This window comes from Chroicocephalus ridibundus, chromosome 8 (assembly GCF_963924245.1).
Source record: "Chroicocephalus ridibundus chromosome 8, bChrRid1.1, whole genome shotgun sequence".
NCBI lineage: Eukaryota > Metazoa > Chordata > Aves > Charadriiformes > Laridae > Chroicocephalus > Chroicocephalus ridibundus.
Window position 1 is genome coordinate 40,509,434 of NC_086291.1, and position 22,766 is coordinate 40,532,199.

At 46.1% G+C, this 22,766-nt stretch overlaps 1 protein-coding gene across 2 annotated transcripts in view; it reads right to left on the reverse strand.

Annotated features, from left to right (window-relative positions):
* XPO6 (exportin 6) overlaps window positions 1-22,766 on the reverse strand; it is a 59,331-nt gene that overhangs the window by 8,350 nt on the left and 28,215 nt on the right. The window contains exons 7-18 of one of the 2 annotated variants that reach the window (XM_063343611.1): window positions 17,078-17,531; window positions 13,504-13,630; window positions 12,621-12,730; window positions 10,244-10,352; window positions 9,386-9,475; window positions 7,091-7,160; window positions 5,192-5,351; window positions 4,380-4,472; window positions 2,870-3,014; window positions 2,263-2,409; window positions 1,284-1,473; window positions 7-162 (exon numbers count right to left, since the gene is read on the reverse strand). In XM_063343611.1, coding sequence (XP_063199681.1) covers window positions 7-162; window positions 1,284-1,473; window positions 2,263-2,409; window positions 2,870-3,014; window positions 4,380-4,472; window positions 5,192-5,351; window positions 7,091-7,160; window positions 9,386-9,475; window positions 10,244-10,352; window positions 12,621-12,730; window positions 13,504-13,630; window positions 17,078-17,531 — 1,851 coding nt within the window. Of the gene's footprint in view, window positions 1-6; window positions 163-1,283; window positions 1,474-2,262; window positions 2,410-2,869; window positions 3,015-4,379; window positions 4,473-5,191; window positions 5,352-7,090; window positions 7,161-9,385; window positions 9,479-10,243; window positions 10,353-12,620; window positions 12,731-13,503; window positions 13,631-17,077; window positions 17,532-22,766 lie in introns of both variants that reach the window. The other variant, XM_063343610.1, reaches the window with a different exon arrangement.

Sequence of the window (22,766 nt, forward strand, 5' to 3'; positions counted from 1 at the left end):
TTATACCTGACTGATGAATGAAAGCTGGGAAGAGGGCTAGTGAGACCTGCACGGATTCTTGCAGCGACTGATAACAGATCTGCCGAGACTTGGTGGATTCTCCAGAGATACTTTCTACAATATCTTCTAAAACGCTGAGTGTCTGATGGATGATCACTTTGGCTGCAAAACAAAGAGAGGCTGATACTTCCTGCACGTGTCAAAACTACGCGGAGGCAAGAAAGGAAGAGAAGTCAAGCTCACACATGCTAAAATAATCTGAAATAACTACCTAAAATAAAACTAAAATAATCTACAAGGCGGCATATACACCTAACACAAGCTGGAGTCAAAAATGTTCCCAAGTGCACGTTCATGTTTTAAACCTTTAAACAGGTTCAATTAGGTCACTGTGTCGCTTTCTTAAATTATACAGGCTTACTGCCCTACACGTGCTCAACCACTCGGGTAGTTGAGGCCGAGGGGAGCTACAAACAACATTATTCACAATATGCTAATGCTGAAGAAACACCAGCCAGGAAAAAAGCAGCGCATTATGGCAGCAGAAATATACTGCGGATTTCTATTTCTGAAAGAAACAACTGGAGTGATGCACAGTCACTGGGAGCCAACCCAAACGCTGGGAGACCTTAACTGGCCCAGTTCAACCCCTGTGAGCTGTCTGCTGATGTTCTTCTCGTGAGCAGCCCCAAGAGCCCTCTCTTCCAAATGATTTTTAGAGCGATTCTCAAAGAAAAAAAACCCCAAAAACAAACCCCCCCAAAACCCACATACCCAAAACATGCACAGAAACTTCCCAAGGTGCCTGGATCCCACCAGTTCAGGGCCCTCCTCCTAAATATATACACCCTCTATGCTACTTCCTAAGTCTGTAAGAAATTCTTAGTTTCCCCTTGAGTTTTTATAACCATAATCTTCATTAACACGGTCTCCAGTCAGTGTTTCCAATACTGTAGCGTGGCGGTCCCAGCATTAGGCTGTTAACTGTTCCTAACGCAATCACTGCGCTTCCAAGTTTTATCACAGACTCGATCCCACCTTCCCTGCACGACTGCGGAAAACAGTACTTTGATGGAAGAGTTTACAGGCAACTTGGGGTGAAACTGCCCTTCACCCACCCACAAAAGGGTCTCTAAAAAAGGAAAGAAAAGACAAATTGCTCCTTTCCTGTCCTCCCTATATGCTAAATACAGTTTCTCAGCCAAAGTAATTATTAGAAGAACAGCTTAACGATGCCTGTCTGCTGTCAGGAGACAGTACACACCAAGAAACTTGGTACTTACTGTCCTCCAGCTGCACTTTCCTCTGTGGCAAGATGGCGTTGGATTTCAGCTGGCGATACTCTCTCGTGAGGGCAGAGATCAGGCTGGCGTGGTTGGTGGAACGAACCGCCCACTGCTGTTCGCTCTCCGGAAGGTTTGGCCAGGGCAGCAACAATACGTTCGACAGCGCTCTGCACACCAACACCTGGGCCTAGAAGCAACGAGACGTCAAGCAAAAAGACGAAGTTTCACCATGTTTCCTATTCAGCTTTACGCTAGAGCAGAACCCTACTGTCCAGTGACATTTTACAGCTGCCCACGACGTCAGCAGTGCTCACTGGTTAAGAATGAAGAAGATGAGCCCAAGTGAAAACAGCTCTGCGAGGTAAGAGAGAAGCGAATCTTCATGACTTAAGGGCTGGAAGCAGCTCCCAGCTCCGTCAGCCCTTCCCTGCAACGGTAAGTCTCTGTTCTTCATATTCATAAACCAAAGATGCCACCGCTTTCATTACTCCTTGTCTGGTTCACACACTAAGCTTCTATGCTTGTACGGCACTTCATGCCTCCATGCCAGCACACAACACATATATACGTGTATACATACACATACTCCAGCCTCCACTGTGGCTTTTCAGTACTTCTGTAGTATAGATAACTAACTTGGAGCGAGGTACATGGAATGCTAACGTTAAGTTTCACAGAAAACTTTATGTAGGTCAGAATCAAGGTGCCTGAACTGTAAAGACGATGAAGAACCAAGGACTGCGTCACCAAGCGAGACGGGAATAACATCTAAGAGATGCAATTGTGTTTTTTCCTTCTGCTTGTTGCTTGAAATAGATCATTACTGACAATCTATCACTGGGATTCCTGGATGTCCACAGTACAGAGATAACTGCTGCCCTCGCCCCCCACCCTGTTCTTTTCTTTTTTGAGGTTATACCTCGCTACGGTAAGAACTAACGCCTAACCTACATTCTTCACATTTGAGACAAATCACCTTGTCAGGGAGCCGCTGAGCAGAAGTGTCCGTGATCCTGTTGAACACCTTCTGGACTGCTGGGATGCTGATCAAGAACACCGGTCGCACTGTGGTGGCTAAAGAGACGAGGAGGTGGCACGCAGACAGCAGCAGCTTCTCCTGCACCTGAAACAGAGCGGGCTGGCGGTCAGGCTGCCCCCCAACACCCCCCCCCCCCCCGCCCAGAACCACAGGATGCAACACTGGCGTCAGACAGACAACCACTACTAGGTTTTCACAAGCAAGACAGTTTGGAGTATTTATTTGCCAATCAGAGCACAGGTTCAGCTCCCTTAATACTGTGGTAGAGAGAAATTTCCCCACTTTCAAGCCATTAGACTGAATTTCTATATGCCTGTGAGTCGCTTACTCTCATATTAGCCTCACAGTGCTATTTAGAACTGCTCTTGGTCTAACCTCACATGAGACATCTGCTGTGGCTCTGGAAGACAGACATCCAGCTCTGGGTCCCATCAGGACCCACAGCGTGGTCCAGAGCAGACCATTAAACACCCCGACACAACAGGACTGCAGGGTCTCCTGCTCTCGACGGAGCCTGGCCTCAGCCCAGCGCTGACGAAGATACCTTAGAGCTGATGAGGGGGGTGATCGCCTCCAGAGCGGTGGAGACGAGAGAGATGAACTGCTCCGGGTTCTGCCGGTGGACTTCGCTGTAGAACTGGGCGAGCCAGTGAGCGTAGGCTTGCAGCGCTGCCAGGGACTGAGCGTGGCTGTGGAGGAGCAGAGCAAGGGTAAGGTCAGTACGCAGGATAAAAGGTACGCACGCAGGACGGCCGCAGGAGGGCACAAGCCCTGAGCACGGCAGGCAGTTTTGACAGCACACTGGGAGAGAATATTGGTATTCTCAGACAAAGTTGGCAGCTTTTTCTTTTAAAACTGGTTTTGTTTTGGTTTTTTTTTGTCCTGGACCCTGTACACTCAAGGTGTGCTGTAACTGGACTCACCCACTGAGCAACAGTATTAAGCCAAAGGTATAAATTGATCCAGTCAAGTTATAATCAACTGGCAGGCTGACTATAATTATACTTTATAATTATACTTTTGGCATATATTAAGGTTTTTGAGTCAGGGCATTTCTTTGGGACCAGACAGGTGTCCTCCAAATGTCCGACAGTGCACCTTTGTTAGGCTAGCTTTGGAAAACGGATCAGAGGTTTCTTCAGGGACGTTGGCCAGAGAAAAGTATGAAAACCCCTCACTAACAGATCATGGACCCCCCCACCTCCCCAAATTATTTTAAAGGAGAAAAGGAAAGAGGTCATTAAAACAACACCACCTGCACAAAACTCAGCGCTAGTAACTTGGGATTATTAGGAGAAATCCGGGGAACTATATGATGAAATCTAGCGGGGGTTTTTCAAGGAGCTGCTACACATGTAATTGCAATGTGCTTAAAAGGACAACCTTAAATTCTGCTCACAAAATGCCAGCTGGTAGGAAACAGGTTTGTACTACACAGCCTTAGGAATGGAAGGTCCCTAAGAGGCTGTCAGAGCCGTGTTCTGTTACCAGCAGCATGAAGATTTCACACTTAATGTCAGCTTCTGGATCGAAGGCATTCATTTGTTTCAGAACTGGCTTGCATAGCTGGAAGGCACACGTTTGTCTTGGAAGCCAAGGACTTGAAACCCTGTACTAGGAAAAACATCTTTTGCCTGAGCTATAGATCTGACTTAGATAGCAAAAAATCCAGAAACTGGAACCACACACTGACAGTGGAGCCATTTCTTATAATACCACTATTATAACACTTCTTCATTTAATTACCCTGCAAAAGAACTAAGGGGGCAGGGCAGAATAACAGTTTGCTTTTGGAGCTAATATAACAGGCATTTTTACTGCTGATCACAAATATATTTTTCTTTAAATAACCCGAGCGTATCAATTTGAGGAGCCAGCGGTCCCGAACGCTGGCAGCAGCCTTGATCTTCAACAGTTAAAAGAGATGCGCTTTTCAGAACATTTGCCAAGCAAGGGGTGAGGGCACCAGACCGAGGAGATCTAACGCTTCCTCCACCCCATGGAGGTACCCAATTCGGACACAAATCGTTTGCAGCGCGTATCTTCATACTCACACATCGATAAGGTCGGGTTTCAACACAGATGGTACTGCAGTTTCGATGTTGTACAGTTTAATCTGGGATCCATATAGCGTTACTTTTACCAGCCTGGAAGCAAACACATGTACGGCAGCATAAAGGGGCTGTAAGATGGATATACACCCGTACAAATGCGCTCAAACATCTTATCTGAATGCAGCTCTTGGCACGCCTGTGTCAGTATTTAGCTAATACATAGACAAGATTCAGACCATTTGGTTGAAAATCGAGTGGAGTCTATTTCATTGCTTGTGATAAGATGAAAAAAGTGTGATGTTCCTGCATGGAAATGAAAAAACATACCCGAGGCAGCTGTGTAAAGCCCTGAAAACCTGTAATTTGCAACTATGTGCTAATTAAGTCTCTTGGAGGCCAAGAATCAAATGACATTCACTTTTCAGTTTTCCACGGAGCTTTTCATTTAAGAAAAGAGATTTTGGTGATTTAGCTTTGAGAGATACAACTCTGAAGTAATCAGACTCTACGTCCCATTTTGTTGCATCACAAATGCAGATGCTGGAAAACAAAGCACCTCCATCTTGTCAAGTGGCTAATTTTATTTAATCCCTCTTATTAGTTATTTCTTTGGTTAAGGATTTAGACAGTTGTCTGGGAAACTTCACGCCGATGAACGTAACAATTCATGTTCTGGCCACTGAGGTCTCAGCATCTCAACTTAATCATAACGAGGGGAGGCAGAAAGAGACCTTGGTTTTCACACTCACTGCAGGGGTGACAGTTGCTCCTTGTCGGGGTGAAGGGACAGCAGCTCCCCCTCCCGCACCTACCTCTCCACCACTGTAAGAGCATCATTGAACCGGGCAGCAAACACATCCCCAATGAAGTATTCCGCTAAGCGACCCACGGCCTGCAGCAAGGAGCTCAGGTCCCGCAAGGAGCAGTGCAAACGACGGCAATCGTTCTCGGCAGTGATGTTCAGCCTGTGACCTGAAACGACATCATGGTTCATTAGCCATGGGGCCAAAAGACCCAAGTGTTAATAATCACTTGTGCTAATAGCCACCGACTAAGAGCCCAGCAGTCTGAAAACTCATACTTTAAAATCCTTGGGCAAGAAAAAACACATAACCTTGTGACTAATAAATGCAGCTCTTTGGGCTGGGAAACCTAATTACAAAGCTACAGGAAATGCAAAGTTTATTCTAATTACATTACAAGCATTCTTCTCAAATTAGCTCGGCAGTGGGTCACAGTTCAAATCGGAGCATTCTCCAAGTGACGGAGATACTCAAACTGAGGAAGACAAGTTCAACTGTTCCCCCTGCCGCACACTAAATCCCTCTTTAAAGGCTGAAGCAGATGGTACCAACTATTCCAGACTCTTATACATGTATTTTCTTCTATTTCATACTATTACCTACATAGACAGGAGCCTTTTCGGTTATCCGTTGACATCAAAACCAACGCCAGCTCTGCGGAGAAGGTCATTACTCACGCTCCCTCTGCTGGCTATGCTGCAATAAACGCTCTGGCAGCAGCAGATTTGGAACACGAGAGTGCATTCGCTTCTGATCTGAAGCGTGGTTTTTTGCTCTCATATTTCTCAGACACAAGAAACACACCGATAACCAGCTCTGCTAGTCATATTACCTACGCAATTGTCCCGGTTGCCTATACCTGGTCTCCAAACATTCCAGACCTTTTACTAAAAAAGCAAACACGTCCTGCAACACGACAGCTCAAAGAAAAGTCTGTTTTTCTTTCCACTGCCCGTATTTAATCTCTGATTAAGTTTTCAGCAACAAGCTTGCCATTATGTACCATCAGCACCAGCGCAGTGCCACCCAGTTCTGAATCCCCGGCTGCGTCTGAGATGCTACTTCTGAGCCACCAGCTCAACAAGCCAGTCCACGCAACAGCCTCCAATACAGATTGTCGCTACAGCATAAAAAACCTACACACTGCTCACCCTAGCTCTGAAACGACCCTAAAATTGAAAGCATTTCTTCCTGAGCTGTGTATTCAACAATCACCATTCTGCCACGCGTAGCAGTATTGAAGATGTAACAGATTCCTTTCCTGGTCATACCAGAAAACTTAAATATAACCTTAGCTACAATCTTCTCTTGTACAGATCTCACTAATTCCTTATTTCTCAGGAAGGAGCAAAGCTACGCTCATGCTTTTAATTCATTTGAGAGCACTGGTATCTTTCTAAACTACTTCATACATGAAGGCTCCTCAAACACCAGCTAGATAAGTCTTCCGAAAATACCACTACATCCTCAATGTAGTAGTTCGTCTTCTCATTGACTCACAATGGTCTTAATTCAAGCCTAAATAAAAACGCTCCTGTGGATGACAGCTTCACACCAGATTTGAGCCCAAACCAAACAGGAGCATAAGCTTTCTTTACATAAGCTTCATGGGAGGAAAAATAACCATTATCCCTCCATGTAGTACCTGGTGCTGCAGAGTTGTTCTTAACACACAACGGTATCTTCATTTCAAGTACCAGAACAAGGCAAGAACCATAGCAATAAAAAACCAAATCACATTATTTGATTTTTCTCTGCTATCGGAGTTTGACTACCGAGCCATTAGACACCATGCGTGTGTTCAGATCCTCAATGGAATATGGAAGAAGCAACACCAAAGCGGGTCTAGAGTGTTTTTACAAAGCTCTTCAAAGAGTGAGGACTGCAGTGCTGGACGGTGGTTATTACCTGTCCCTGACGTGACCACAAACTGCTGGAGACCCAGATACACTTCCAAGTTGTCCTGCAGAACTGGGAACTAGAAGAGATGAGAAATAAACGTGATTTAGGATGTTAAAGCACGGTTTTCTTATTTCTCCCTAGCGCCTTCAAAAAGCCATTTGGAGCGAAGGCAAGTTGCTGGGCGCTGGGCTGATCCTGCACGCCACGGCTTCTCACATCTCGACAGCCGTCACGAAAACAACAGAGATCACCACTTCTGGTGGTAGCCCTCCTTTTCCCACAAATACCAGCAATCGGCCTAACAAGATAACGGTCTGTCAAGTATAAGCGATGGCACAGCACGCCACCAGTATGGATACGGCGATGGATGCGTAACCCAGACCGAACAGGAGGGGAAAGGCAGAACCTGGAGCGCAGGAAGCCTGCGCTGCACCCACCCTCCCCCTTAAGTATCAGCTTCTCAAAACGCAGCTGTCAAAAATATTGAACCGAAGTTGAGTTTGGTGCCTCTGTAACAGAGCAGAGAAGGGAAAAACGGCAGCACTCTGCCGGCTGCATCAAGAACAGCCCCATGGGGAAACCAGCCAAGGGAGCAAACGCCCCAGCCATCGTGCAACCTGGTCTGGGAAAAGAGCGTCAGCCCAACGCCATTGCTCAGGGCTGACATGCCTCATGCTGGTGATACTTCAGCTAAGCAACAGGTTACACTACCATGGTGGGGGGGGGGTGACAAACCGAGACCAAAAAGCCTTCCAAGCTGTATTCGGCCAGCCAAGGTGCTTCAGTGGTACCTATCGGGGGGTTATTTCCTTCGTGCCTGAATGCATTTGTAGACACACAGGACAAAATTACCCACCGGCCTTTCCCTTGCAGCTATCCCACCTGAAGGAGTATTTTCCAACTCTTTCAGCCTGGCACAGTTCTACTGAATTTCTACTGGCAAAGTCACCACGTTGGACGTAGCTGGTTTTATGGAAGTTCTCTCATCCATCAGCACAGGGAACCGCAGCCTTCCCTTGCCCGGCGTGGGACAGAGTAACGGCAGTTTTCATTAATTGCTACTGATAGACCAGCTGCTGCATTTGACAGCGCTGCAGGCTGCTACGAGAGCACACGGAACGGCTTGAGCATCTCCCAGATTATCCAGGGCGCAAAAATGACCTAACACGGGGCTCGAGGAAAGCACTCACCATCAAGTTCCTAACAGGCTGTGCCTAATTAACAGTAGAGCACCTTTGGGTAACTGCAGGAGGAGAACTATTTAAAAAAAACAGGTAGTATTCCTCATGTTAATGTGTTCCTTTGGGAAGCCACATGCTCTTTGCCGTATGACCCGTATGTCTCGGCAACAGCTGCCCCATGCGTTTGCCTCTCGCTGACTTGTGCCGTGCCACCACGCTGCAGAGGAATTTCTACTTTCATCTGAGGACCATTTTGCTCACTACTTCAGAGATTTTAGTAATATGCTTCTAGCTCAGCCATAATGTTTCTTAAATAAAAATATCAATTAAAAAAGCAGTTCAGGTCAGGCATCTTCTGCCTCTGCAGCAGCTCAGTTTTCTCTGCTTTTTGGGAATACAGTTCAGAGGTCTAGGTATGGAGTATCTCCAGCAGAATTAATAAGTCTGAGATCCCACTGCCATACTCGCTTTTCTTCTCACCCAGAGAAAAGGCACCAACTACTCGGAATTTTGGGCTCCGCTGGCTTACAGCCTCAAGATCTCCTCCTCAAAAACCATTACAGCGCTACAAAGCCAGGCAACTTTTACAACACCGATTCTGGCAACGGCAGTGGCACTAGCTGGAGAGAAGCACTTACCTGTGTTTATCAGATGTAATTCCCAGTTGTCCGAGGTGCACTTTTCAGCACCTGTATCTAGCCTTTCGTTTAAACAAAGATTTCACTCTCCTTAAAACCCTAATAACGACCCACTCTGCCCAATTTGCAGCGCTGCCTGCTAATGTAAAGGCCAAGATAAACAGCAGTGCTGTTTATTACCTTACTGCTGCCAAATATTTACACTTTGAAAGATGGGAATTTCTAAAGAGTTTAGTGTCCAGCAAGTAGGACTCGGATGCTCACTGAAGTACCCTCTTTAAAAGACACCAAGGAATTCGACAAAGCCAAAAACCCAAGTTTCTTCCTTCAATTTCTGATCTCCTCCTTGCCAAGTGTTTGCATCCAAAAAACAACTCTCCCTACTTGTTTGGCGTCGTGGCCTCTATCAAACAGCTTGTAACAAACTCCGGCAGTTGGTGCTCATTTCACACGCTGTACTTTCGGGCTGGATTTGTACTTACTAGCGTGGAGAAGGCATGAGTTGGCAAGAGCTCCATGACTTTTGCAACCACTTCCAAGCTCTGGCGCAAGTACCGCTGCCACTCGGTCTGCTGCTATGGGGAGAAACACCAAGGTGAGCACAGCACACGGCTTTTTGGAGAACAGTAGGTCTTGACGGATGCTTAGGACTAGCTAGCTCCTTTCCAGAGCTTGGCTGTTGCGGGCACAGCGATACTGAAGAGATACTGCTTTTAATGATTCTCACACGCTGCCAGACACCCGATGGAGAATAATTTTGCCAACCCACGCTTGGGAGTGCATGCGTGTTCCCCCGGAGCGATAAGCCACGCGCGTTCGCTCCTAAAGCACAGCTACTGCTCAGGTGACAAGGATCCGCTACGCAGAACCTGCCCTTCCGGTGCTCTGGTCTCATCTGTTTCGGCCACCTACTCCTTTTTTACATTTATCAGTATCGAGGTGATGTCTACCAGTACTGAATTAGGAGAAATGAGCTTAATTGAAAGCACCAACAATATAGACAGCTTAAAGCTTTTGTCTCAGAGATATTTCAGCATTTAAATTCCAAAGCAACCAGACATGGGCACCTAATGCTTCTGATAATTAGAACAGAAGTATCTATATTTTTTCCCCATAAGAACCAAGTTAAAAACAAAGGTCATATCCTTTCAGCGTGACTTTGTCCGTTTTCATTAAAAGCATCTCATGCTGCTTTAAACCTCACACCCCACAAAGAATGGAATGAAGAAGCAGCTGTCTTGCTTGCACTCCGAAGTACAAGCTCGGGGAAAGACATTTGAGGTGTTACCAGTGCAAGAGTTAACATCTGGACCTGCAGATCGTTCAACTCTGCTCCTTACATCATCATCCAGTGTCTCGTCATCCAGCTCCTCCAGCTGTGCCTGGTTATACCTGAACTGGATTCGATTCAACACCTCTGTCAGCAACAGAACCAAGGCGTCTTCGTACCTACAACCGCAGAGAAAACAGAGCAGGAGTTTGGTACAAGAATTCCGCAGAGATTCCTGCGCCCACAGTCCTGGCAGCGAAGAAGATACGTAAAACAGAGGACAGTTTAAAACGACCCGCTGCAAAGAGCTTTCCAGGTTTGTCGAGGAAACGCCCCAAGCAGATCCTGGAATTAAGAGTATCGTGTCGTTTCAGGTCACAAGCTCCCTGCAAGGAAAGAGCCTCGGTAATATCTGATAGCCCTCTACCTCTGCAAGGGAAAGGGAGAACTGTTATCAACAGAAGCAGCCCAAGAGTTCAAAACAGGAAAGGTAGGAGTGGCTTGCCAGGAATAATAGCAAATGTACACGATCAGGAGGCACCAACAGCCTCTTGTTGCTCAACTGCTCCTCAGCAGCCTGCGGGTGCTCCGCTTTTTGGGCAGCGAATGAGGAACAGCTGAACCAGGGCAGAGTTATTGCTGCCTGCCTCCAAAGGGGACCCCCCCGAGGCTATTTGTTCTGCTGTCCTCTTTCCCTACGCTGTCGGTAAACGAATTCAAGGCCTTGTCCTCTGACACAAAGACAGCGCTTTTCCCACTTGCACCGTAACACTAAAGGCACGTCACTGAAGGTATCTTTTCACCTCTCAGGAGCGCAGAAGATCCTCCTTCTCATTCATCACCTAAGAATAACGCCAAGTAGCAGAATCAGCGCAAGAGCCACCTGGGCATGCAATCGTTCCTGGTGACACAACGCCAAAGTTTGGGGCTTTCGAGGGGGTTTGGTTTGACTGTTTGTTTTAGAAACCTCCTTTCTCAAAACAGCTGGGGTCTGACACAAAAAGTCATGCTCTTTTCTAGGTGAAACTAGGTTAGAAAATTAGACATTGGCGTACACTAACAGAGAAACAGAGCATGATGCAATCCGAGTGTCAGAGGAGTCAGTTTGTGTCACTAAGCCGCTGAAAGGCTGAATTGCCATCTTCTTCCATAACCAGATGACGTAACTCTGGATTTGGTAACTTATCCAGTAGCAGAAGTCGTAATGTGTACAAAATGCAAAGTGCATAAACCACACAACAGGAAACTTCAGCTGTGCTGCTGCGGTGTAACCACTCCCGGCCTGTCAAAGCGCAGCGTTCACACGCCTGAGAGCCCGCAGGAAGTTGTAGCTACACGAGTTGTCACCAAGGACAGGCAGTTCTGACAAAACAGTACAAGCTTCAACCGCTTATGTGATTTTTTTTGTTTGTTTGTTTAGAGTTCTGACGTATCTCCTAGAGCGACGGCTATTGTTGGTTTCAATTTTCCCCACGACAAGCTATTTGACGGGAAGATAACGCACGCTACTTGCACAGCGGCGAGATGGAGAAGAGGAGCAGAACGCCAAGGCGGAGTTCAACAGCGTTAGGCAGAAAGCAGCAAATCAGGAACAAATTACAACAAAGTTCAAATGCAAACACTCCTTGAGAAATTAAAAACCCCCCAGCTGCCATGCTGAAAGGAAGAGAGTTGGCTGGTGTAAGCTGGTTCCATGTTGGTTCGTTCGTTGTGGTCACAATGCCAGGCTGCCTTTGAAAAACCAACCACGTGTATTTAGTGCGCTCAAGGGGAAGAAGCTTCCTTCTGCACTGAGCAGAACGTAATATGGCATAAACCGGGGCACTTTCAAGCCTCCAGAACTTGAAAAGGACACCAGTATATTCACCAGATTTTTAAAACGGCAAAAAGAGTCGCCCATTTCAGGATACAGCACCTACGAAGGAAGAGCTGCCAACCGCTGCTTAAAGTGGAGCTTTTAACTCTCAAACACAGTCTCATCAGTATTGCTCAGAAACACATCCTCCATTTAAACATCCCCCTAAAATCCTAATTAAATAAAAAAAAAATTTCCTAATTCATTAAACAGCTGCGTGAGCTGTGTGAACACTTACTAGGCAACTTTGTGGTCTCCTCCTCTAATAGGTACTAAAATGTGCTCTAAAATTAGCTAAATCGTGTCACAGTTCTATTCTGGACCGCAAAGCCTTCTTCCGCTGGCTGCTAGCTTCACACACAACATATGTAGGTGACAGTTTTTCTGCCCTAACATGCTCAGTTGGAATTCTTTCGAGTGAGTGTGAAACACTGAAGTTTACACTCGTTATGCTTTCCAATTTTAGAAAAAGAAAGGACTCAACCCCACGTGAAGCTGAAGTAAACAACGGCTTATTTCTCACAGTCCTTCCATGGTGACCATGAAGTCTTTTTGCAGCCGTCACCTCCCGCCAGCATCCCCAGCTGCTCACCTGTTGAGTACTGCTTCTTTGTCTGCCAGGCGACTTTTAATTTTGCTAGTCAGATAGTCCAAGAAGAGCGTCCAGATGTCTAAGCAAGAAAAGTAACCTTCATGGGTAGGCTGAAATACACCAAAATTCACAATGAGTACCGCAAGCTATGGCAAGGCTGTTTTCACACAATGAAAATACGCGTTAGCGTGCGCTTGAATCCATAAGAAGAACTTTATTGCTTTATTGAAAAATTTCTAGGAGGTCACTGGAGGGATTTATAGCTGTTAAAATACGAACCAGAGCTTTAGCAGGAGGGTGGGAACCCAGGAATTAGAAGGCTGGTCTCAGCATTAACCCATCCCACGGCTTGCATCAGCCTCTAGCATTTTATAAACCTGCTTGTCATTATTCACATGCGGGGGGAAATAGGGCCGAGTTGCCTTGTGACAGCTTCTACAGCACGGTGACATGCACCTAAAGCCACAGGGTTGGTTTTTTAACGCTAAAACTAGAAGTTACATGCAAAGCAGCAGATACGGTAAAAGCAGCAGATTCGGGAGAAAGTAAAAGCACCCCCAAACACAAAACAAGCAAGCCAGAGAAATTTTTCCAAACAACATTCTCCATTCCAAGCACTAGCAAAAAAATAAAAGCGGAAGCCAAGTTAAACACCAAGTTGTTCTCGCATGGTAACTACACATAACTGCTGTCTCCAACTAAATCCAAGAGCACATTAAGCCATCTCCAAGTCCCCAGTGCTACTGGGGATGTGCCAGTAAGAGAAGTTAGTTGCTTTTTTCTGAGCTAACTGTAGGTATCAACTTCACTGGGGAAAACAAGCCAGCCCTGCTGTACGAGGCAACGGAGCAGAGCAAGGAAAAAAGACGTCGCAGGGCTGTACCTGATGAAAAGTGTATTTGAACAACAGTGCCAGAAACTCAACCACGGGGAACTGGGAGTAGGACTCAATTCTTCGTAGGTGGACGCTCACGAAGAGACGGAGAAAGTCCGTAAACTTCTCAATGTAACTACAAAGGAAAAAAGAAAACACAACTGAGAAAATATGGAGGATGCTAGGAGGGAAAGCAATTTCATTGAAATAGCAATAAAATTCACTCAAAATCCTTTCATTAAAAAGAAAGTTACAATTATGAGCCAGTAGAACAATTAAAATATAAAGCCCTGCAACAATTACCTACAGGACGGGCAACCCTTCATTCCATTAACACCTGAAACAGCAGAAAAGACAGTCTAGTCAAAAGCAACTTTAATATTCAGATAAATATAATTGAGTGCAATCAGGCCTGCAAATAAGCACAATCCCCCCCACCCTAGAGAAATAAGTATTTAATGGCGAGGGTCATCTTACTTAGGTAGGTAGGATTAGTGAAAGAAACTCTACCCCTGAGGAATTCAGCTGGAAGCAAGAAGTTAATGCGGGAGTCAGCAATACACACGTTAAAAGTTTATAGATGAGGCAGCAGGAGAGTCACGGAGCCGAGAGCTGGAGAGGACGGTTTCTTCTGCTGTGCGAATCAACTGTCTGAAAGTCTCTGAACTGAGCCCAGGCTTTTGTGACTGGATTAGACTACAAAGACAAATCTTCCTGCAAAGCACGGGACTACTCGGCGCTTGTGACTGTACAAAGCGAAGATCCAAAAAGGAGTCTGCTACCAAAATTGCAGGGAGCCCAGCAAGAGCGTGACCTCGGTGTGAGCACCGGCGGGGTCTTGGGTACGTGTCCGGGGAAGAATTACAAAGACCACAGTGGAGTAAGCTTTTATGGTGGGATAAGATCAAGCCCTGCACAACATGAGTTTCCTCAAGGTTAGAAATCATCTTCGTATCTATCTATACAGATCAGCGTTAAATACTCCATCAGTGTACCGGGCCCATACATTCCAACATCACACACAAACAGCAAGAGCTTCGGTGATCCAGTGATAAGGGGGTGTCTGCAGAGAAGCCCGTCCTTTCTTCCCATACGGGAAGAGCTCTAAAGTGCAGGGGTACTTCCAGTTTTTCTTTTCAGTAAAAAACTAGGCTTAGCAAAGTTTCAGACATGCTTGGCCAGGCTGGTTTTACTGTGCTCTCCCCCTCTGCAAATTTTTTTTTGGGGAGGGAAAACCCCCCAGTCTTTCTAATGAAAACTCACTCAAGCAGGAGCATCGCCCGCTAACAAAGAGCTGCAGCACCGTTGGTTATTACAAGCCTACACAACCCCCACAATACTTTGAATATGCGAAAAGATCACATTTCCTTTTTATTTGGCACTGCCTGCTTGACAAGACATCGCTGAACGCGTCCTATCACTGACCAAACACTTCAAAAGTAAAGCTAGCAAAAAATAAAGGAGTCCAGACCCAAACATTGCCTTCGATTTTTTTCATTTTTATTTTCCAAAGAGGCTCTGGCCCGAGACCTGTGAAATTCTTACTTGGCCCCTCGCTCTGCCAGCCCCAAAGCCCCTTCTGCAACAACTGCGCCATTGCTTGTGTCCTTACTAGCCATTTCCCACATTTGGGAAGTTAAAACCAAACACGAATAAAGCAAAAGGTAGTTTAAGCTTACTCTTTCTAGACTAGTTTGGTGATACCAACCACTTCAAAGCCACCCTGATTTTGTAACAGAACAAAAATAACCAGCACCATGAGAGGAAGGGCAAGGACAGACCCAGGGCAAGCAAGTTCTGAAGATGGCAATCTACCGCAGGTAGTTTTCTTCAGTGCCAATTTCGTTTAGGATTTTGTTAGTCCAAGCCAGAACAACACTTCCATGCGGTAAGCTCTTTAGTTTTGGACATAAAAGTCTAGAAAGTCTAGCCCTTAAGTGACAAAAGGAAAATCCTTGCATCCTTTTCCATAGAGAGGACAGAATCAGCTCAGAGAAAGCTCCACTCCTCCAAAAACCAGCTAGATTGTTCCAGTCTCCAGAACGTCTTAGTTGCATCCCTTTTTCAGACCTCAGCAATGAATAAAGAGGGGTCTCACAATTACAGACACAACAATCTCTGTGGATAACGTACCTAAGGAGCAGAACGTAACGATATGGCAATATCTCTGTGAAGGCCAACACAGCTACAGACCTTCCACAGCCTCGCCAGCGAAGGCTGCTCGCTGACCTTCTCAGTAAAAGAAAGAACGACGTTAAAAAGGGGGAAAAAGAAAAGGGATTGTGGGTTTCCAGAGGAGCTTTTCTGAAATCCAGAGTGTAACCCCCGGCTCTCTGTATCTTGTGGCAGATTTCTACCGTCCTACAACACGTCTTATTTCTAGGAAGTGCGCGATGCTCAAGTCCGCGTGAGTTAGTCAAAAAATGGGCAAGTAGAATTCACTGTTAAACAGGAGTCACAACTGACCTAGATTTACTCTCCCAAAGTCACAAGTGCATCTAAAGATATGGGAAAAGGGAATTTTACAAACCCACAGTTTTTTCCTAAGTTTGTTTTTTTCTCCCAAGTGGATAGCAAAGAGAAACAAACAGAAACCCAAAAAAGCTCAAAAGCCTCGCTGCTGCATCTGGGAATAGAAAGATTTTATACAGCAGCACCAGGAATTTATTTCCATCATTGAGTATCCGTAGCAAGATACCGAGCAGATTCTCAGAGCTGCAACCGCGTCGCCAACGCTAGCACCAGCCTGCTGCCTTGCCACGAGAGGCGGCTTCAAGCCCTCACCTCTTCCACCACCCTGCCAACACATGGATTCAACCTCTCAACACCACAGCAAGCCGAGTCTCACTTTCTCTCCTACAAGTAGGAATAGTCGATATAAGAGAGTCGAGGTGTTTTAGGCAACGAGGGTGGTAGTAACTTTCTGGAAAATGACAATACGCAGCCTCCCAAGATGCTGCCGCTTCCCTACTGCCTCCAGTCAGCCTCTGCGGCGGAGCCATTCACTGCCGCTGGGAATGGAGCTCCCCTCCAAGCTGTCTTTACGTGTCGTTTAAAAATAATAATTAAAAAAAGTAAAAATCAAAAAGCAACTGAGAAATTGTCACATCTCAATGAAGGGTAGGGAACTACTTCTATTTTCTTCCAAGTCTTGACTCGCAGAATATCTACCCACTCTTTGTATGTCTGAGTTTAAGCAGAGAAGGCAGATACCGACCAGGAAAGGGGATACTGCAATGCCTTTACCTCACTGAGCCTCTTCTGTTTTCTGTTACAACTGAATGAAGGGCAGGTTCAGCTCTTGTGCCACCTCAGACCTGCAGTCAAACAGCAACGAATGGGGGAAAGCAGGGGGAAGAGGACAGGAAAGAATACAAACCTGTGCCACCACGGTCCCTTAGCAAACTCAGCCCCTTACCAGAACCTTACCTGTGGGCACCTACCTTTCTGCCTGTCTCCCCCCGCACAGTACTCTGAAAAAAAGGCGATTAGACACACCATGCATGACCGCAAAATAATAAAGACAGTCCTTTAGAAAGCAAGAGGCCCTAGCACAGCTACTTCGCTGTTTGTTCGCTCTTACCTTTCGTCCAGTTCCTCTAGCCGGCTCTTCACCGTGTGGGCATTGTTCTCCTTGGTAATCTTCTGCAGGAGGTAGAAAGTCTGCTGGAACATCCGTAGCAAATACTCTTCAAATTCCATAGGCACGCAGTTCTTAGACATCAGTTCATTGATGCAAGACATAGCCAAGACGCCAAGTCGGCCACGCTCCTGTCCCAACACCGAGTTCTGGCTGCTGCCGTTGACAGAAGACATCTTCCGAACGCGAGTGTCGCAGCCAAAGCGAGCAAAGTGGAAAATGGTGGTGAGGAGTGAGGGGGTGATGCTAGTAGACAAAGGGATCCAGCTGAAGAGGTGTGCCAGGCACTCCAGTGCCAGGGAACAGATATATTCACTTTCCGTGTCAAGGATGGGGATTGGCTGGTTCAATAATTTGGCCGCACTGGGACTCTGCAACAGGCTACTTAACAGGTCACCTGGGAAACGAAGCAGACATCTGCGTTATAAATCAGGGCATTCGCCTTCAAAGGATGCAACTGCCAGCCCGAGCTATAAAACAAAAGCCATCAGAGCCTCTGGCACTCAGCAAGTCAGCGTACACAGATTTGCCCGAGATGAACGAGCAGATTTTTGTAGTCTGAGACTTTCTGAACTTTTGTTCAGATGATTGTAGCGTTGCCAGGGGGTGTACTGTAGGAATTCATGATAAAGTTCGCTCCCCTCACAAGGTCAAGCATCCTTGATATAAGCTTGCTCAAGGTCTCTGGCACATCCACGTTACACTGAACCTTGGCAGAGTTGCTTCTGCTTGCATAGGACAATAAGAGCAGATGTTCTGAGTCACACCAAAAAGCCTACTTGTTACGGTACCTTTTCTCAGTGACCAAAAGCCCACAGCAGCGACATATCAAATTCCTCAGCCCCCAGCCACTTACGTTACAAAGACTGCCCGAGCCAGGTGGGGTTTGAAAAATTCTGCACAGCCTCAGGATTTATCCTCCCTGAGTTTATCCGGTCTCCAACTGAAGGCAGATAAACTTAATATTTGCAACACCCTGTGACAGAGTTCCACAGCTGAACTATACATTTTGTAGAGACGGTTTTTTGTTTGGGGCCTGCTAGTTTCACTTCCTACCTCCTGTACCCAAACAGACAAAAGAAATAGTCTCTTTCCATTCACCTTCTACATGTCACTCAATAGTGTCACTGTTGTGACGTATCACATGTTGCTTCCAATTTCTGAGAGAATGAAGAGTACTACACTTCTCTTCTTACTTACATGGAAGCCATTCAATACCCTCAATCATCTTTACTGTCCTTCTACAAAGCTTTCATTTTTACTCTACACCTAACAATACAGGAAGACCAAAACTTGAAGCCACTACTCAGGCGTAGATGAACCTTACTTCCAACACCATAGCAGTTATCTGGTTATGACTCCTACCAGTCGAAGTTTTTGTAGAATAACCTGGCATAACGCTCAGAAGCTAATCCTGGATACTGAAGGCAAGTCTGGAGCCCATGATTTGACAGGAGATGAGTATTTATAAGCTGTGTTTGGGCACGGAGACCCTTATCTGCATTGCATTTCACCTTCCATTTGCCCTGAGATGTGCAAGAACTTCCTGCAGGTCTTCAGTCATACCTCCTTTCCACTATTCTGACCATCCCGGTGCTGTTGGAAAGCCTCTTTGTCTCTTTACTGAGCCCTTTCCCAGGTCTCTAACAAGTATGTCCATGGGCACAGCCCCCAGCAGCGCTTCACAGGTGACCTCCCCCCTCACGGCAAGAGGGGACCATTTCCACTTGCCTTTTATCTCCTACCAACCAATTAATCAACAATGGAAAGACCCCCCTTATCCCCGATTGCCTTTGCTTTCTCAAAAGCTTTTAGCAAGAAGCCTTCTTGAAAGCTGTATGGAAATCCAAGCCAACGCCACCAGCTGGGCTGCCCTTCCCCATGGAAGCTGCCCACTAACTCATAGGCTTCCACACTCCACACGCTGAAAACCTATTCACCCGCCCCAGGTTACTCAATACCTTTCTCTTCCTCAAGCACAAATAATCTCTTTGCCTTTAGAAGTCCACGGGCACTCACTGTGTTACAGAATTTAAAGTTCTCCCCCAAAAACCCGAGTGTTTTTTTCTCTGAAAGTGAAATGACCCAACACACTACTGGTACGAAAATAACAGATATGATTTACCGAGATAATTCCAAAGTACTCAAAAGCATGCGTGAAGAACAAATTCCTCTTACATCTCCATTTTTCATCAAGATAGATGTCTTATATCTCTAAATTCATAACGCCTTGTCATACATTATTGTCGTTTCTTTCTCCACTCCAGGAATTTAAGGCATCATGCTACTTCAGCCAAATTTGATAACCCTGGACTTGGTCTTACCAACCAGCCCCCATGGTAACATTCCCAACTATAGGTACGCGACAATGCAAGAGCTGCCTGCGTTGTGCTTTTACAGGAGCAGACATGCTTCTTTCAAACGTTCAGTCCATCAAACTCCACAAAAATCAACGAGAACCAAAAATTCTTATCTTTTAATCCATCAACGTCAGAAACCGTAGGTCCCTGGAACTCACAGCAGCTGGTCTGAACGCTTTACACCCAGTTAAGTTACTGAAGCTCAGAGTTTAAGGGATTTTAAGTTACATTTGGTATCTTTGCAAACAGTTGCTGAATTCACAGGATCAACTGCCTCCATACATCAGGAGAAAACTCTCAGGGAGGGGCTGGGATCAGGCTAGTTCCGCACAAATAAGTGGCAGCAAACATTTCTGTTACTCATTTGTTTACTGTACATGAGTGAATAAGTTTATAACCTGAAGAGAGTTTATGACCTTTGGAAGAAGGGGCAGGCAACTCAGGAGGACTACAAGGATGTCGTGAGGTCATGCAGGGAGAAAATTAGAAGGGCCAAAGCCCAACTAGAAATTAATCTGGCTACTGCCATAAAAGACAATAAGAAAATGTTTCTATAAATACATTAGCAACAAAAGAAGGGCTAAGGAGAATCTCCGTCCTTTATTAGGTGCGGGGGGAAACATAGCAACCAAGGACGAGGGAAAAGGCTGAGGTACGTAATGCCTTCTTTGCCTCAGTCTTTAATACCATCATTTCCAGTGGTCCTGGCTAACTGGGGAGGTCCCAGTGGAATGAAGTTCGCAAATGTGATGCCCACCTACAAGAAGGGCTGGAAGGAGGATCTGGGGAACTCCAGGCCTGTCAGTCTGATGTTGGTGCTGGGGAAGGTCATGAAGGAGCTCACCCTAAATGCCACCACACAGCACACACAGGACAACCATGCGATCAGGCCCGGTCAGCAGGGGTTCATGAAACGCAGGCCCTGCTTGACTGACATGATCGCCTTCTATGACAAGGTGACCCACTTGGTGGACAAGGAAAAGGCTATGGAACTTGTCTATGTGGACTTTAGTAAAGCTTTTGACACCGTTTTCTACAGCATTCTCCTGGAGAAACTGGCTGCCCATGGCTGGGACAGGCTGGGTAAAAAAAAATGGCTGGAGGGCCAGGCCCAAAGAGTGGTGGTGAACAGAGTTAAATCCAGATGGCGGCTGGTCACAAGTGGTGTTCCCCAGGGCTCAGTATTGGGGCTGGTTCTCTTTCATATCTTTATCAACAGCCTGGACAAGGCAATCAAGTGCACCCTCAGTCAGTTTGCAGAGGACACCAAGTTGGGTGGGAGCGTTGGTCTGCTTGAGGGTATGAGGTTCAACAAGGCCAAGTGCTGGGTCCTGCACTTGGGTCACAACAACCCCATGCAGCGTTACAAGCTTGGGGCAGAGTGGCTGGAGAGCTGCCTGGTGGAAAACCCCAGGAACCCAGGGGGTTGGTCAACAGCCGGCTGAATATGAGCCAGCAGTGTGCCCAGGTGGCCAAGGTAGCCAACAGCATCCTGACCTGTATCAGCAATAGTGTGTCCAGCAGGACTGGGGCAGCGATCATCCGGTTTTAGACTCCTCACCACAAAAAAGACACTGAGGTGCTGGAGCGAGTCCAGAGGAGGGCAGTGGAGTGGGTGAGGGGTCTGGAGCGCAAGTCCTGTGAGGGACGGCTGAGGGAGCTGGGGGTCTTCAGCCTGGAGAAGAGGAGGCTGAGAGGAGACCTTCTCGCTCTCTACAGCTCCCTGAAAGGAGGGGGTAGCCGGGGGGGGGGGGGGGGGGGGTTGGTCTCTTCTCCCAAGGAACAGGCCATGGGACAAGAGGAAACAGCCTCAAATTGCACCAGGGGAGGTTTAGGATGGATATTAGGAAATTTTTTTTTTTTTTTTTTTTTTTTTTTTTTTTTTTTACACTGAAAGGGTTGTCAAGCATTGGAAAGGCTGCCCAGGGCAGCGGTGGAGTCATCATCCCTGGAGGGATTTAACAGAGGGGCAGACGTGGTGCTGAGGGACATGGGTTAGTGGTGGGTTTGGGCAGTGTTGGGTTGATGGTTGGACTTGATGATCTGAAAAGTCCCTTCCAACCTAAACGATTCTATGATTTTATGAATATATCTCAGGAAGGGATTCATCAAGCAAAAAGCTGTAAAGATGTGCAAAGACAACACTCAGAGGCTGAGAGATTATTGCTGAGTGAATTCTATACGGATGCAATAACCCAAATGTTTTCCAACGCAGGACATTATCAGAGTTCCTTTGCTTAAGTGATGGGAGAAATGAGTTTAACAATGCCTTCAAGTGCTATTTAAAAACTATGCAAGACTTGCAAGTAACAATTTCACTTTGCTTCCCCGTGCAAAAAAAAAAAAAAAAGGAAGCATAGACTTTCAAAGTTCCCAAAGAGATTTCGGCTCTCATGGAAGATATTAAGCATTTACAGGGACTCGGAAGCTTATTTTGCCTTTTGGAACACCTTTAATTTCACCTGAAGGTAAAGAGAAAAGGGTGGTGGCCTCATCTAAGCAACAAAAAAGTTGAAGCGTCGCCAGTAAACAGGAATACTTTGGTGCGTGAATGAGACGCAAATGTTAACAATACGTGGGTAAAGAGATTTGGTCAGCTTACAGATTTCACGAATTTTAAAGATAAACAACTAACATCTCCAGGGCAGAATTTCATGGCCAAGTTTCACTAAACCCACCTTTGTCCCATAGTTCTTATCTCTGCCTGCAAATAGAGACCAGTAGATATGCAATGTCATGACTGCCACCGACTTTAAGCCCCAGAGGTTCTCCACCTTAACAACCCCATCGGTGCTCTTAACTCCACTCTGTGAATCCATCCACCCATCATATCACCAAATAGTGACCCTAAGGGACACTTGGTTAATAAAGAAAGTAAAGAAAAAGAAGAGAATCCTTCAGAAAATACAGGGAGTGAGCAAGCAGTGGACAAGAGGGAAGCACTCAATGCTCTTCCTTTTGAACTTCAAGAACTTGAAGCACAACCAGTTTTAATACGGTCATAGTAGTTAAGGCAGACCACAGGAAAAAACAGAAAGTTTCAAATAAATGAGTTTGCACAGACAGGGCCCCATGAAATTAAGCCTGACCTTCTAAAGAAACTGTCAGTGTAGTCTTAATTATGAGCAATTATCTTGAAAATATGCTGTGTAAGAAGTTTGTTTGTTTTCCCTGAAAGGGGAGAAAGGAGAGACCCGGAACAGAAGGGCAGCACGCTGTCACTTTGAGAAATACGATCTAAAGTCACGAGGTAAGTGCACAGGTGGATGAAA